The sequence below is a fragment of the Bos javanicus genome, chromosome 1, assembly GCF_032452875.1.
Source record: "Bos javanicus breed banteng chromosome 1, ARS-OSU_banteng_1.0, whole genome shotgun sequence".
Lineage (NCBI taxonomy): Eukaryota > Metazoa > Chordata > Mammalia > Artiodactyla > Bovidae > Bos > Bos javanicus.
This window is the reverse complement of record NC_083868.1, coordinates 107,119,244-107,133,482: the sequence shown is the minus strand read 5'-3', so window position 1 is coordinate 107,133,482 and position 14,239 is coordinate 107,119,244. Positions and strand designations below refer to the sequence as shown.

General features: G+C 35.4%; 1 protein-coding gene and 1 pseudogene across 6 annotated transcripts in view; one reads left to right on the top strand and one right to left on the bottom strand.

Moving 5' to 3' along the window:
• IFT80 (intraflagellar transport 80) overlaps positions 1–14,239 on the bottom strand; it is a 129,904-nt gene that overhangs the window by 32,822 nt on the left and 82,843 nt on the right. For all 6 annotated transcript variants that reach the window (XM_061417227.1, XM_061417219.1, XM_061417257.1 and 3 more), the window contains 3 exons: positions 14,098–14,216; positions 11,191–11,265; positions 5,212–5,375 (listed from right to left, as the gene is read on the bottom strand). In XM_061417227.1, the coding sequence (XP_061273211.1) occupies positions 5,212–5,375; positions 11,191–11,265; positions 14,098–14,216 (358 nt within the window). The remainder of the gene's footprint in view (positions 1–5,211; positions 5,376–11,190; positions 11,266–14,097; positions 14,217–14,239) is intronic.
• LOC133247894 (GTP-binding nuclear protein Ran-like) lies at positions 7,383–8,823 on the top strand (annotated as a pseudogene).

Below are 14,239 nucleotides of genomic sequence, written 5' to 3'. Positions count from 1 at the left end.
TGGAATCAATGTACCACAGGATCAAAAATGGCAAGTCCAAATCTGGATGCAGTTTGTAATTTTCATAACTCTGATTTAGACCAACATAACAACCCAATCATTTCACAAAGGAAAGATGTATTGAATGCCTACTATACTACCAGGAAATTATGTAGTGATGAGTTCCCTGTGGTCAGTACACTACTGTGTGATAATTTGTGTGGTCTTTGTCTTGGGTTCCTGACACAGGTCTTCCACAACCCTTGGAATTTTCTGAGTCACAGGAATGTCTTTGTTATGCTAATAGAGAGAATCTGGGTGATTCCTTAGATAGCTTCAGGATAGCTATAGGGTCACCAGAAAGACCAAGCATATGATTATAGAGTTTGGACTTTGAATTCCCTGAAATAGGTTTTTGTGTGCTCAGTCGCGCCTGACTCTTTGCAACCCTATGGACTGTAGCCCACCAGACTCCTCTGTCCATGGGATTTTTTTTTTTTAACTTTACAACATTGTATTGGTTTTGACATATATCAACATGAATCCTCCACAGGTATACACGTGTTCCCCATCCTGAACCCTCCTCCCTCGTACCATCCCTCTGGGTCGTCCCAGTGCACCAGCCCCAAGCATCCAGTATCGTGCATCGAACCTGGACTGGCGACTCGTTTCATATATGATATTACACATGTTTCAATGCCATTGTCCCAAATCATCCCACCCTCTCCCTCTCCCACAGTCCAAAAAATTGTTCTATACATCAGTGTCTCTTTTGTTGTCTCATGTCCATGGGATTTTTGAGGCAAGAATACTGGAGTGGGTTGCCATTTCCTCCTCCAGGGGATCTTCCCAACCCAGGTACTGAACCTGAGTCTCAGGCGGATTCTTTACCACTGAGCAACTTGATGTTCAACCTCACTACACTGATGCAAAGGCTCTTGCCTGGATCATCAATGACTCATACGGTGCCAAATCAGAGTCTATTTTTAGTCAAGAATCTACTTTTAGTCTTGACCTCCCTGGAGCACTGGATACTCCTGACCATCCTTTCTTGAAACTCCTATGTGTGCTACCAAAAAAACAATTTTCTCCTGATTCTTTCCTATTTTGGACCATCGCTTATTCTCTTTTTGCTAGTTCTTCCTTCTTTGGTGATCCTTGTTCCTAGGTTTTGTTTTAGGTCACCTTTTCATGCTATATACTTTTCTGGATTATTTTCATGACATCAATCATTATCTAAAAAATGATAATTCAAAGTTCTCTATTTCCAACCCTATCTTTCTCAGATATTCTGAGTAGGCCAAGTTGTAAAAATTATTGGAGATATGTACTGAAGAAGCCAGGAACAAAAGCTGCCTCTGCTCCTTCTCTGTTTCATCAAAGGTTTCTCCTAGTGTCATAAGTGACAGAGATATTGCCCACTACTTTTTGCTCTTTGAAGACTGTCAGTGCTTTAGTGATTCTCTTTAATTCCCAAATTACTCCAGCTTAAGATTTATCTCCAATAGAGTTATTTCATATAACTGAACACACACAAAGAATTACAAAAAGACAGAAGTGACACGAGTAGTCAGCAAAAAAAAATTGGACAATTTATACAGATCATAAAACTGCTAATATATGTATAACATATTTAATTTCCAGAGGATCATACTTTTAGTATATTGATTTATAGCTGTTAATAAACCTTAGGATGTTAAGTTTGAGGTCACTGGCTATATTCACAGAGAAAAGCATGTCTTCACAATAAGTTATGTTCTAAAATTGCCAATCTAGCTGTTAAAAATGAAAAAGAAAAATACTGTTATAGAATTTTTAACTAAGTATAGAAACAAAAATAGAAAAATTTAACTTCTACTTTAAAAAATGCTTTGGGTGTAACTAAGCCCAGTTATTTTCATAGCTATATAAACTAACTTTTAAAAAAAAGTAAGTTTTCCATCCTTTTGTTGACTGCACATATTATAAACAGCTGGAGGTATATGGATGAATTTGTCTAATTTCCACAACTGGAAGTGGCCCTGATTCAGTGGCCACCTGAAGTGGGAGGCTGGACCTGTATTTTAATTTTAATACGCAACAGAAACTGGCAGATTGGACAACTATGGAGCTGGGAGCTGAAAGAGTTGCTTCTAAACCTTAGTAACTGCTCTCTAACTTCGCCTTCCTCTACCCAGACTTTCGTTTCAAAGAATCGCTCACAATGACATCATAGTGAATCCATGCAAGGTGGATGAGGAGAATAAGCAAGTTAAAAGCAATACTCCTACTCCTTAATCATAAGGAGTACCTACCTTAATCATATGTACCTCTACTCCTTAATCATAATCAAATGCACTTAACACGCATTAATTGAGCACCTACTATAACGTAAGACCACTAGGCCTGGTTCAAAGAATCCTGCCTGTAAAGGAACTCCCAAGTCAGGAAGGAACCACTGATTTCATACATGAATGGTCCTCGTGAAAGAAAATTTTTACAGGTTAAAGATTCCAGGTACTTCAATTGTGCTTTCTATTGTTAGTGTATATCTCTATCTGCTGCTGCTGCTGCTAAGCCGTTTCAGTTGTGTCCGACTCTGTGCGACCCCATAGATGGTAGTCCACTAGGCTCCCCTGTCCCTGGGATTCTCCAGGCAAGAGTGGGTCGCCATTTCCTTCTCCAATGAATCAAAGTGAAAAGTGAAAGTGAAGTCGCTCAGTTGTGTCCGACACTTAGCCACCCCATGGACTGCAGCCTACCAGGCTCCTCCGTCCATGGGATTTTCCAGGCAAGAGTACTGGAGTGGGTTGCCACTGCCTTCTATCTAGCCTTCAGTAATTACTAGTTTCTTTAAACATAAGAAAACTATTTTCCTTCTCACTTTTCTATCAGTTCTACAATAATTTAAGTTTTAGTTTTTAAAATTTTCTGTTTATGGCAGGATGATATAACATGATTATTTTGTTCAACAAAGTTTATGTAAGTAAAACAATTTATTTGCATGTAAATCCATAACTCTGAAAATGTTCATAATTCTTTTTTTTATCTTCCCACCCTCTCCCTCTCCCACAGAGTCCATAAGACTGTTCTATACGTCAGTGTCTCTTTTGCTGTCTTGTATACAGGGTTATCGTTACCATCTTTCTAAATTCCATATATATGCGTTAGTATACTGTATTGGTGTTTTTCCTTCTGGCTTACTTCACTCTGTATAATAGGCTCCAGTTTCATCCACCTCATTAGAACTGATTCAAATGTATTCTTTTTAATGACTGAGTAATCATAATTCTTTTTGGCTCTAAAATTCTATGAATTATCAATGGCTTAAATAATAATGAAATATGTTTCAGATGTGAATTAACTATAGGAAAATTCAGAATAAGGTATATTCAGTTGGAAACATACATACCTTATTATAGCTTCCATCTAAAATATGTGATGTTGAATAAGGAAAGTATAGAAACTTCATAGGGATCACTGGGATTTTCAAATTTAAGTTTACTGAAGACAAAAATCTGACTTCCAAATTATTAACAATTACACTCCCATCTTAAATCTGTCTGCTGTCTAGATTCTGCTTTATTTCATTTCATTTCATTCTCTTTACTCTCTTTTAGACAGGAAGGAAGTCCTTTAAAAACAAAACAATTACCAAATGTCCTCTCTCAGAGAATGCCTGAGGCATAAAGAGGCATAAAACTAGAGAATAGCTCTGTTTAGGAGAATTATCTTTTCTACCAGAATGAGAGGTGATGCTATCTTAAAGTACTGGAAATTTAAAAGTGGGACAGTTTTCTAGCTCCAAAATTAGGTGTTCCATGAACTAACAAAATTAACAGCCAGGTCATACCTTTTTTTAACATGTCACAGTAATGAATATTTAGTAATACGTATTAACAGAGAAGAACAATTATTCTGTATCTTACCACTAGGCTTTAAGGATACCTCACTCTCACTCTCACCTCACTAGTTCTTTTTCCTCTTACTCATTTCTAAATATTGATGCGCTCAGCCACTGGTCTTCTCTGTCTATATTCACTTTCTAGGTGACTTTATCATGCCATGGCACCATCTACACATCAATGACTCCCAGATTCATATCTCATCTCCAACTCTCTCCTGAGTCCTGGATTTGTTTATTTCATTGTTTCCTCTCCAACCCCTCTTGAACATCTAGAAAGTATTTAAACTTACCATGACAAAAACAGAACTCTGGGTTTGTGTGACCTACTCAAAACTTCCTCATTCCCCATCTTTCATTCACCCAGGAAAAATTTTAGGATAATATGCTTGTCTTCACTCTCTCATGCCAGCATCTTTACCATGGCCAAGTCTTTACATGATCTGGCTGCTACTTATCTAACTTTGTGTCTTCTCCTATCTCACTCTGCTTAGTTCATGTTGACCTAGTCCTAAAGCCTTGTTCCTTTTAAATATCAATCATTCCCACCATTGCATTTCTTTTCCTATAGTCATTGCCCTGCCCCAGCTCTAGAATTCTCTATGCCCTCACCCTGCATTAATTTTCTTCACAGCATGTATCATTAGTTGACTGTATTTGCTTGATTATTTGTTTTTTTTTATGCACTTTTGTATCCTCAACTTCTAGAAGACTACTTGGCACATAGGAAGCACTCAATATTATTTGTTGGATACGTGTTATGATACAGCATTGCCTTAAAAAAAGTTTTACTCATACTGTGGCATTCCAAAACACCTGACATACTTAAATTTATTTATAAACAGTAATGTGGCCTAAATTTTTATATGAAAATCAAAAATTATTTGTAACTTTCTCCTTCTTTAGTTTAAAAATATGTAAGTATAAAAAATACATGAATATACATAAGCAAAATAAATAGTACAATGAAGCACAATATTTACTATGTTACTAAATAAAGAAAAAGGAAATACTTTCAATAAACTTAAAAATTAACATACATTTTTAGGACTCAGTCTTGAATTAAAACTATACCAACAGCTACTGAATATATAGATTTACTTCTTACAACTAAGCTTTGATGTTGTGACAATATTTATTTGTTCCATCAACTGGAAATGATACTACAACTTTAGTTCTTTAATTCATGATTAGGACAAATTAGAATTAGAATTCATGATTAGGACAAATTAGGACAAATTAGCTCATCATTCTTCCATATAAAGTCAATATATTAATAGATGAGAAAATGAAAGTCAATTGATGAAAATTTTAATAAATTTCATTGAAAATTATAAAAATGCACTTACTTTTTTCATCAGCTTTGTCTTTTATTGCTATGGTATCATTACTCAGAGAGACAGTCTGTGCATTTAGAATATCTGTTCTCATTCCAGGAAATTTTGGAGAGGAAAGGAAGCGCCCTTCATAAGAATATAAATAGATACCACCACCATCTACAAGAAGAAAATGTCTAAAAAATACAGAATAAAGATGCATTCTCAAGTAGGATTTACTATAATTTCATTTTCATATTAGAAAATATTTTATGCTTTGGAAATATCTAAATCTTACAATTAAAACAATAATAAGACATAGATATATAAAGAACGAAATATAAAAACAACCTGAAAAGTCAACACTTGGTTGTTCTGATTTGTTTCCTAGGCTTTTGTTTTTTGATGGAGGTAGGAAAAGAAAAATGAAAATGTTCATAATCACCACCCTATAAAGTTTTGATTCCTTTAATATTATAATTCATTTCCTTTCCTAAAGAAGCATATCTATACAAAAGCAATAAAAGATCATGTAATTTACAATTCAGTGAATCTTTTAATGACAGACTCTATTTGTTTTATGAAGCAGTATTAACACATATTTTACAATTAAAGATTATGCTAAGGATCATTAAATTACAGTATTAGATTAAATACTAGGCAGAGTCCTAAACAGTGAAAACGACTTAAAAATTAACATCACAGTGAGCATTTATTAAAATAAGAAGCTTTGATTTTAAAATAATACAGTAATCATGAATAAATGTATTCATATCTAAAAATCTGTTTTTAATATCAGTAGTTGGGTTCATTTGCTGTGATGACAGCTCTGTTAAAGGCATAGTATCCTGTGTTGTTTATTTTTTAAGTCAAAATGTAAACATTTTATGGCTGCCATTTTTTCCTTTGAATTTTTAAGAACATTACAAAAAAACAATTCAAATAATACAGACAAATTAAAAGATCTCTTGCTATCTTCTTACCTCCGTAGAGATAACTTATGGCAAAGTATGGATAGATCTTAATTAACTCTTTCCTGATGGACATTTATTTTATTTCAAATTATTCATTCTTAAAGAATGTCTAAGGTATATACACATCTCTGTATGTTTACATCGCTTATTTCCTTAGTATAAATCCTAAAAATGCAATAATTGGATCAAAGGGCATATACTTTTAAAAATTTAACATATGTTGTTAAACTCCCCTTTAAAAGGTTTACTGATTTACACTCATACTATTGCTATATCGGAGAGTCTGTTTCTTCAAAGCTGAACATATTATGACTTCTTAAAACTTTATGTTCAAGCTATTAATATCCTTGATTCAGAACTTTTTTTTTTTTTGGATCACACCACACAGCTTATGGTATCTTAGTTCTCCAACTAGGGATTGAACCTGGGCCCTCAGCAGTGAAAGAGCCAAATCCTAACCACTGGGTGGCCAGGGAATTCCCCAGAACTATTTCTTGATTCAAGAATTGCTAACTGTTCCTTTTTGCTGTGGAAACCATTAGGAAATAAACATCAAGACAAACAAAAGTTAGTATATAATGAACACCAAAAATGTACACTTGAATTAAATGAATACTTGAGTACTGCTGCGTGGCTTATTTAATTGAAGGATTTGGCCCTTACACATTATGAAAACAATATTTGCTAATGTTGACAAGTGACACATCATACTAGTATATATTCTTTTTTTGTCTCAGTAATAAAAGCATTTTCTCTTCTAAACAACACACTAAAGCTTTAACTTCCTGTGAATAAACATTATTCCAAGGGGCAAACATTTCTAATGTACAAATATGGCCAGCAATGGTTAGTAAATAAAATATTCTTTAATTATCTAATCATTTACGCTATTAACATATGACTTTACCAAGAGCATATTCAATACGCATTTATAAATACTGTATAAAGAAATAAATTTATTTGGAACTATTCAAGTAAAAAAGAATTTCAAAAATATGGTTTTTTAGATAGCTGACATCTTACCTTTTAACTAGCAAAGATGTCTTTTTATTTGCAAAATTAACCATATCAATCAATCAATCACTGGTTCAATATCATTAAACAGTTGGTAGAAAATCTGATACAATTATTTTCTTGATCACTCAGGGTCGTCAATATGATGATCATACTCTTTAGCAACTATGCAACTGATAGCTTTGATACTTAGGAGAATGTTGGTGCTATGCTTCCACCATCTTTCCAGCCCTTAGTCAGACAGGCACAGAGACACTTCTGGAAATAACATTGAAATGGCTGCCCAAGGAGAACCCCAAGTTCAGTTCAAACTTGTTTTGGTTGGTGATAGTGGTACTGGAAAAACTACATTCATGAAATGTCATCTGACTGGTGAATTTGAGAAGAAGTATGTGGCTACCTTGGGTGTTAAGGTCCATCCTTTCGTGTTCCATACCAACAGAGGACCGATTAAGTTCAGTGTATGGGATACAGCTGGTCAGGAGCAGTTTGGTGGACTGAGAGATGGCTATTATATATAAGCTCAGTGTGCCATTGTAATGTTTGATGTAACATCAAGAGTTAACTTACAAGAATGCACCTAACTGGCACAGAGATCTGGTATGAGTGTGTGAGAACATCCCGACTGTGTTGTGTGGCAACCAAGTAGATATTAAGGACAGAAAGGTTAAGGAAAAGTCAACTGTCTTCCACTGAAAGAAGAATCTTCAGTACTATGACATTTCTGCCAAAAGTAACTACAACTTTGAAAAGCCCTTCCTCTGGTTTGCTAGAAAAGTGATCAGGACCCTAACTTGGAGTTTGTTGCCATGCCTGCTCTTGCCCCGCCAGAGGTGGTCATGGCCCCAGTCTTGGCAGCACAGCACGGGCACGATTTAGAGGCTGCTTAGACAACTGCTCTCCCAGATGAAGATGATGACCTGTGAGAAAGTGAAGCTGGGGCCCAGTGTCAGAAGTCTAGTTTTATAGGCAACTGTCCTGTGATGTCAGTGATGCAGTGTGTTTGCCACTTTATTATATAGCTAAGAAGAACATGTGTTTAATCTTTGGACACGGGAGGAGATGGATGGGCTTTCGAGTGAATATGGCAGTTTAAAAAAAAATACCCTCATTTTTTGGACCTGCATATTTAGGTGTTTCAGAACACAGTTGTTTCCTCCTTGAGTTTCAAATATAAGACTGCTATAGTCACATGACAATATTGAGAGGTGGAATCTTGTTTGTTACTGTCATTCCTATTTCTTTTCGTTTAAAATCAGAATAAAGTTGTGTTTAAAAAAAAAATGGCTCTGTGCCATTAGTTTTTCTCCATGCTCCCTTGCCAGCAGTCACTTTCTTCCTGTCATTGTGCCAGATTCTAATAGCCCACCAGCATTCATTATCTGGCTCTTTGTAGAAGGCTATGGGCTTCCCAGGTAGCACAGTGGTAATGAATCCGCCTGCCAATGCAGGAGATGCAGGAGACACAAGTTCAATCCCTGGCTTGGGAAAATATCTCAGAGTAGGAAAAAGCAATCCACTCCAGTATTCTTGCCTGGGAAATCCCATGGACAGAGGAGCCTGGCAGGCTGTGGTACGTAAGGGTTGCAAGAGAGTCAGACACAATCTAGCAACTACACAACAACAAATGGGCTAGAAAACCTGATAATAACACTCTCAAGAGCTACCAAGTGGTGAGTAAAGGAATGAGGTAATTAATGGTTTTAGTGAAAAGATTTCATGGGTATCAATCTTAAGTAATTGCAGATTATATTTTCATGCTTTATTCCTGGTTTTATCACGTTTAACTTTCTAACTCTGACCTCTGATTCAGTAGGGTACCACTGTACGTTACAGATTGATTGATCATTTTCATGGAAAAATGTGGGTTCCTGAGTAATAGCTATTACTAATTTACTCCAGTTAATTGGCCCAGAGTTTCTCAGTCCTGTATACACAAAGTCTTGGTAGAGAATATTGTTTTTCAAACTCCAGATCACAACCTAGTAGTGCCTCATAAAATGAATGAACTTCAACCAGTATTTTAAAACAAATACAAGACAGAAAATACGGGAACAATGAGGTCAAAACTATGCTATAGTAATTTGCCTGTTTCACTGTCATTCTCTCATTACTGATGTTTACTTGTAATAAGTTTATTCTTATCATTTATAATAAATTGATACCTTTTAAATCTCTCAATTTTACTTTCTAGTATTTTGTTCTTGTTCAGTTCCTAAGTCATGTTTGACTCTTTGTGACCCCACAGACTGCAGCACACCAAGCTCCCCTATCCTTCACTATCTCCCAGAGTTTGCTCAGATTCAAGTCCACTGAGTCAGTGAGGCCATCCTCTGTTGCCCCCTCCTTCTTCTGTCCTCAATCTTTCCCAGCTTCAAGGTCTTTTCCAATGAGTTGACTCTTCATATCAGGAGGCCAAAGTGTTAATAGTTTCAGCTTTAGCATCAGTCCTTCCAATGGCTATTCAGGGTTGATTTCCTTTAGGATTGACTGGTTTGATCTCCTTGCTGTCCAAGGGACTCTAAAGAGTCTTCTCCAGCACCACAGTTCAAAAGCATTATTCTTTGGCGCTCAGCCTTCATTATGGTCCAACTCTCACATCTGCACTTGACTAACGGAAAAACTATAGCTTTGACTATACGGATCTTTGTCAGCAAAGTGATGTCTTTGCTTTTTAATACATTGTCTAGGTTGTCATAGTATTCCTTCCAAGGAGCAAGAGTCTTTTAATTTCATGGCTTGTAGTCACCATCTGCAGTGATTTTGGAGCCTAAGAAAATAAAATCTGCCACTGTTTCCATTTTTTTTCCCCATTTATTTGCCAAAAAGTGATGGAACCAGATGTCAGGATCTTAGTTTTCTGAATGTTGAGGTTTAAGCCAGCTTTTTCACTCTCCTCTTTCACTTTCATCAAGAGGTTCTTCAGTTCCTCTTTGCTTTTTGCCATTAGGGTGGTATCATCTGCATATCTGAGGTTATTGATATTTCTCCCAGCAATCTTGATTCCAGATTGTGATTCATCCAGCCTGGCATTTTGCTTGAAATACTCTGAATATAAGTTAAATAAGCAGGTTGACAATATACAGGCTTGACGGACTCCTTTCCCAATTTTGAACCAGTCTGCTGTTCCATGTCTGGGTCTAACTGTTGCTTCTTGTTCCATATACAAGTTTCTTAGGAAACAAGTTATGATGGTCCAGTATTCCCATCTCTTTAAGAATTTTCCACAGTTTGTTGGAATCCACACAAAGGCTTTAGCATAGTCAATGAAGCAGAAGTAGATGTTTTTCTGGAATTCTCTTGCTTTTTCCATGTTCCAATGGATGTTGGCAATTTGATCTCTAGTTCTTCTGTCTTGTCTAAATCTAGCTTATACATCTGGAAGTTCTCAGTTCACGTAGTGTTGAAGCCTTGCTTGAAGGATTTCTAGCATAGTAAAGGCCAACACGTATAACCCACATATGGACCTCAATAACTTTAAGGATGTAAAGTTATTTTGTTATTTGAGGATGTAAAGAAATTTTGAGACCAAAAAGTTTTAGAACTACTGATCTAAGAGCTTATTATCGTACTTTTTGTTTTCTTTTAAAATAAATAGAAGAACAGATTGATTTCGGTGTACCAGTGATTTCAGAACATACCATCCTATAAATGGCATGCTTTAAAGAGTACTTTCGGAGAAGGCAATGGCACCCCACTCCAGTACTCTTGCCTGGAACACCCCATGGACGGAGGAGCCTGGTAGGCTGCAGTCCACAGGGTTGCTAAGAGTCGGACACGACTGAGCGACTTCACTTTCCCTTTTCACTTTCATGCATTGGAGAAGGAAATGGCAACCCACTCCAGTGTTCTTGCCTGGAGAACCCCAGGGACGGGGAGCCTGGTGGGCTTCCATCTATGGGGTCGCGCAGAGTCAGACATGACTGAAGCGACTTAGCAGCAGCAGCAGCAGCAAAGAATACTTTACTGCAATTTAAAATATTTTAATCCCAAATTCAATAGTGAAACATGATAAATAAATTACCTTTCTGCTTGCAGAATTAAACTAACAGTTCCTTCCTTGAGATCAAATATAAGTGGTGTATTCCAGTTCTTTGTACTGAAAGACAAATAAAATGGATACTTATTTACACTTAAAATACTTTTTAATAAGTAGATGGGTATTCATTTTAAACAAAGCATCTTTAGTTTCACAGTAACTCTGTATATGATTCTATTATAGCACTTGGTGAGTTGTTCTGAAATAATTCACTTACACATCTGTATACCTGACTAGAAAGTGGAGTCTGTGTTCCCAGCACCTAGCACATAGTAAGTACTCCATAAATGTTTATTCTAGGAACCACAACATGTGAACCGAGGAATCATAAGTTCATGTTCTGTCATTTATTAGCTCTGTGATGTGAGCATGTCATCTAATGTTTCTCTTTCAAAAAATAGTAGCAGCATAGCATAGTGAAAAGAGGATGGGGTTTTTTTGGTCATTCTTGTGTAATATTTTATTGCATGGATATGGCACAGTTTGTTGATCTATTCTAACGTTGATGGACATTTGGTTGATTTCAGATTTTGATTCTTATGAATTGTGATGCTATGAACATTCTTTTTTTATTTATTTATTTTTAATTGAGAGGTAATTGCTTTACAATATTATATTGGTTTCTGCCATATATTAACATAAAATCAGCCATAAGTGTACATATGTCCCCTCCCTCTTGAGAGGATGGGGTTTTGGCTAGACAGATCAGGATTAGAAATCTGTTTTCACCACCTGTCAGCCTTATGATCTTAATAAGCTTAACCTCCTAAACAACAGTTTCATTATTTGTAAAATGGTGATAATGATGTCTTACCTAAAGTATCTAGTTAACTGCCTATTGTGTAGCAGATACTGAACAAAAACTGTAATAACAATAACATGATCACTTTTCCTAACGGTCTCCCAGTGTAAGTGTTGAGCAAATGAAGATTTTTGTGAAACATTCTGTAACTGTAAAATTCTATATACATGTAAGCTATGACTATGCTTACTGAACAAATGGATAAAACAAATGAACAAATAACTCCTATGAGTTTCATGATGTAGTGTGATTCAAAGATAGGGATGGGCAGAAAGGATATTAACAAACTGAAAAACCCATCCTCAAATAATCAAAGTTGCTTGATAGTTTAAAATGTTTTATTATTCCTATATATTCTAAACTTCTCTCAATTACTTTCATAGAACTAATTCTTTAAATCTAATTCTTTAAATCTCATATGCAGATCCAGAAGATGGGGGAAGGGAAAGGTTGCCGTAAGCAGGCACGTTGCTGGAAATTAATCACGGCTAACACAGAGCCTGATACCCATTTCAGTAAGTAAATGCATGCATAAAGCCAAATGGTGAATAAACTGTCACTAATAATTAGCAAGTCTGAGGTTCACAGGTATGATAAAGCTACATACTTTTGTACTTTAGAATAAATATCACACATGCTTCATTTATGCAGTCATTAGAATTAACCTTCATTCTTTGTCAAGACAGCTAAAAAGAACAACGAGTATGAGGGTTTTTTTCTATGTCCCCTTACAAAATATCTGAGATTCTTGACAACTAAGATATATACACATGTCATGGAGATATAAACTCCTTAAACTAAATGTTGATCAGAATAAGGGAATTTTCTATACAACTATTTGAGAAATCAAGTGAAAATTTAACATAGAATGCTCATATGTGATTTTCTTTGGAACTTCTTTCCATATAAACCAGTATATTGTTTGCAGGTTTATTTTTAAAATTAAATTTTTTTATTACTAAAAAAGGAACAACAGTTATTAGGAACTTGGATTCAAATCTCAGCTCTTCCTTTAGTAAAGACGTTAAGTAGTTTGACCCAGGGTATTATTAATATTTAATTACCTCTGCATCCTTCAGTTTCTTCATTTTGTAAAATGGGAGTAATGATAATATTCAACACACAGAGTAAATCAGATCATGAACATAAAAGATAGTATAACAGTGCTCAGTAAAGAATGGTTGTTATAATCTAAAATACCAGGTATTTTTATAATAATTTAATGAAATATATTTTGGTATGATGGCTCTCAGTACTACTTCATTTCCTCTACTGTGCACTGGAATTCCACTTTAATAAATATTTTGTACCTTAGTGAATGTCTTGCCAACAAGAGAGGGGAAACAATGTTAAGTCAGAAAAGAAAAGCAATTTAATATTTTGATACATATTAACTGGTGTGAGAAAGGTAGTGTGAGAAAAAAATTAAATAACAGCTTCTAAAGCTTTAGTAAATATTTTAAAAAGCAACCTCTCTAATACAAGTAATAATGATATCAATCTTTCAGATTCAAACATTATGTCTTAAATTTCAGTAATTTTGCAATTTCCCACTGGAGAAGCCCAACACAAAGTATACTGAATATATTTTCTTTCATCATTTCTGGACAACTCTGGATTATCAATATGAACGTTTATGATTACCCTGGGCTATGATATTAAGCCTGAACACCTCCTTGTGTCCTTACTGAACATCTTTCAGCCTGCTGTCAGGCTGTAAGCTGTCCTCTCTGCCAATGGTTAGGTGATTCCTTTTCATACCATTTACCGGATGCTCCTAAACTTCTCTGGGCTTTGAAATAAAAGTATACTAAAGTCCTTGAGCTATGAGTAAAATAAGAGAAAGCATTATCCCAGAGAAGGTATTTTGTATTACAAAAGTGATTATTAACCTTTGATGCACAACTATTATATCTATTTTCTCTGCTCATAGCTCACTTTTTATCACTTCTCAGTTAGGAGTAAGTTCAAGATAGGTGACGTTTTTGAGAAAGTTAAGTTTACGCCAAACCATGTTAATATGACAGCTGGAAAATAAATTTTTTTTCATAGACAAAACTCTAGATTTTAAAGAAATGCAAGATGCTTACGAGAACACATAACACTGAAGAGATGTTGAAACAACTAAGTGTGCATAGTTCAAAGAGGCTTTAATGACTCTGTCACGGAATTCCAGTAAATCCACTGCGTCGTTAAGAACGTTACGAACCTAAACAAGGAAAAATGAAATAC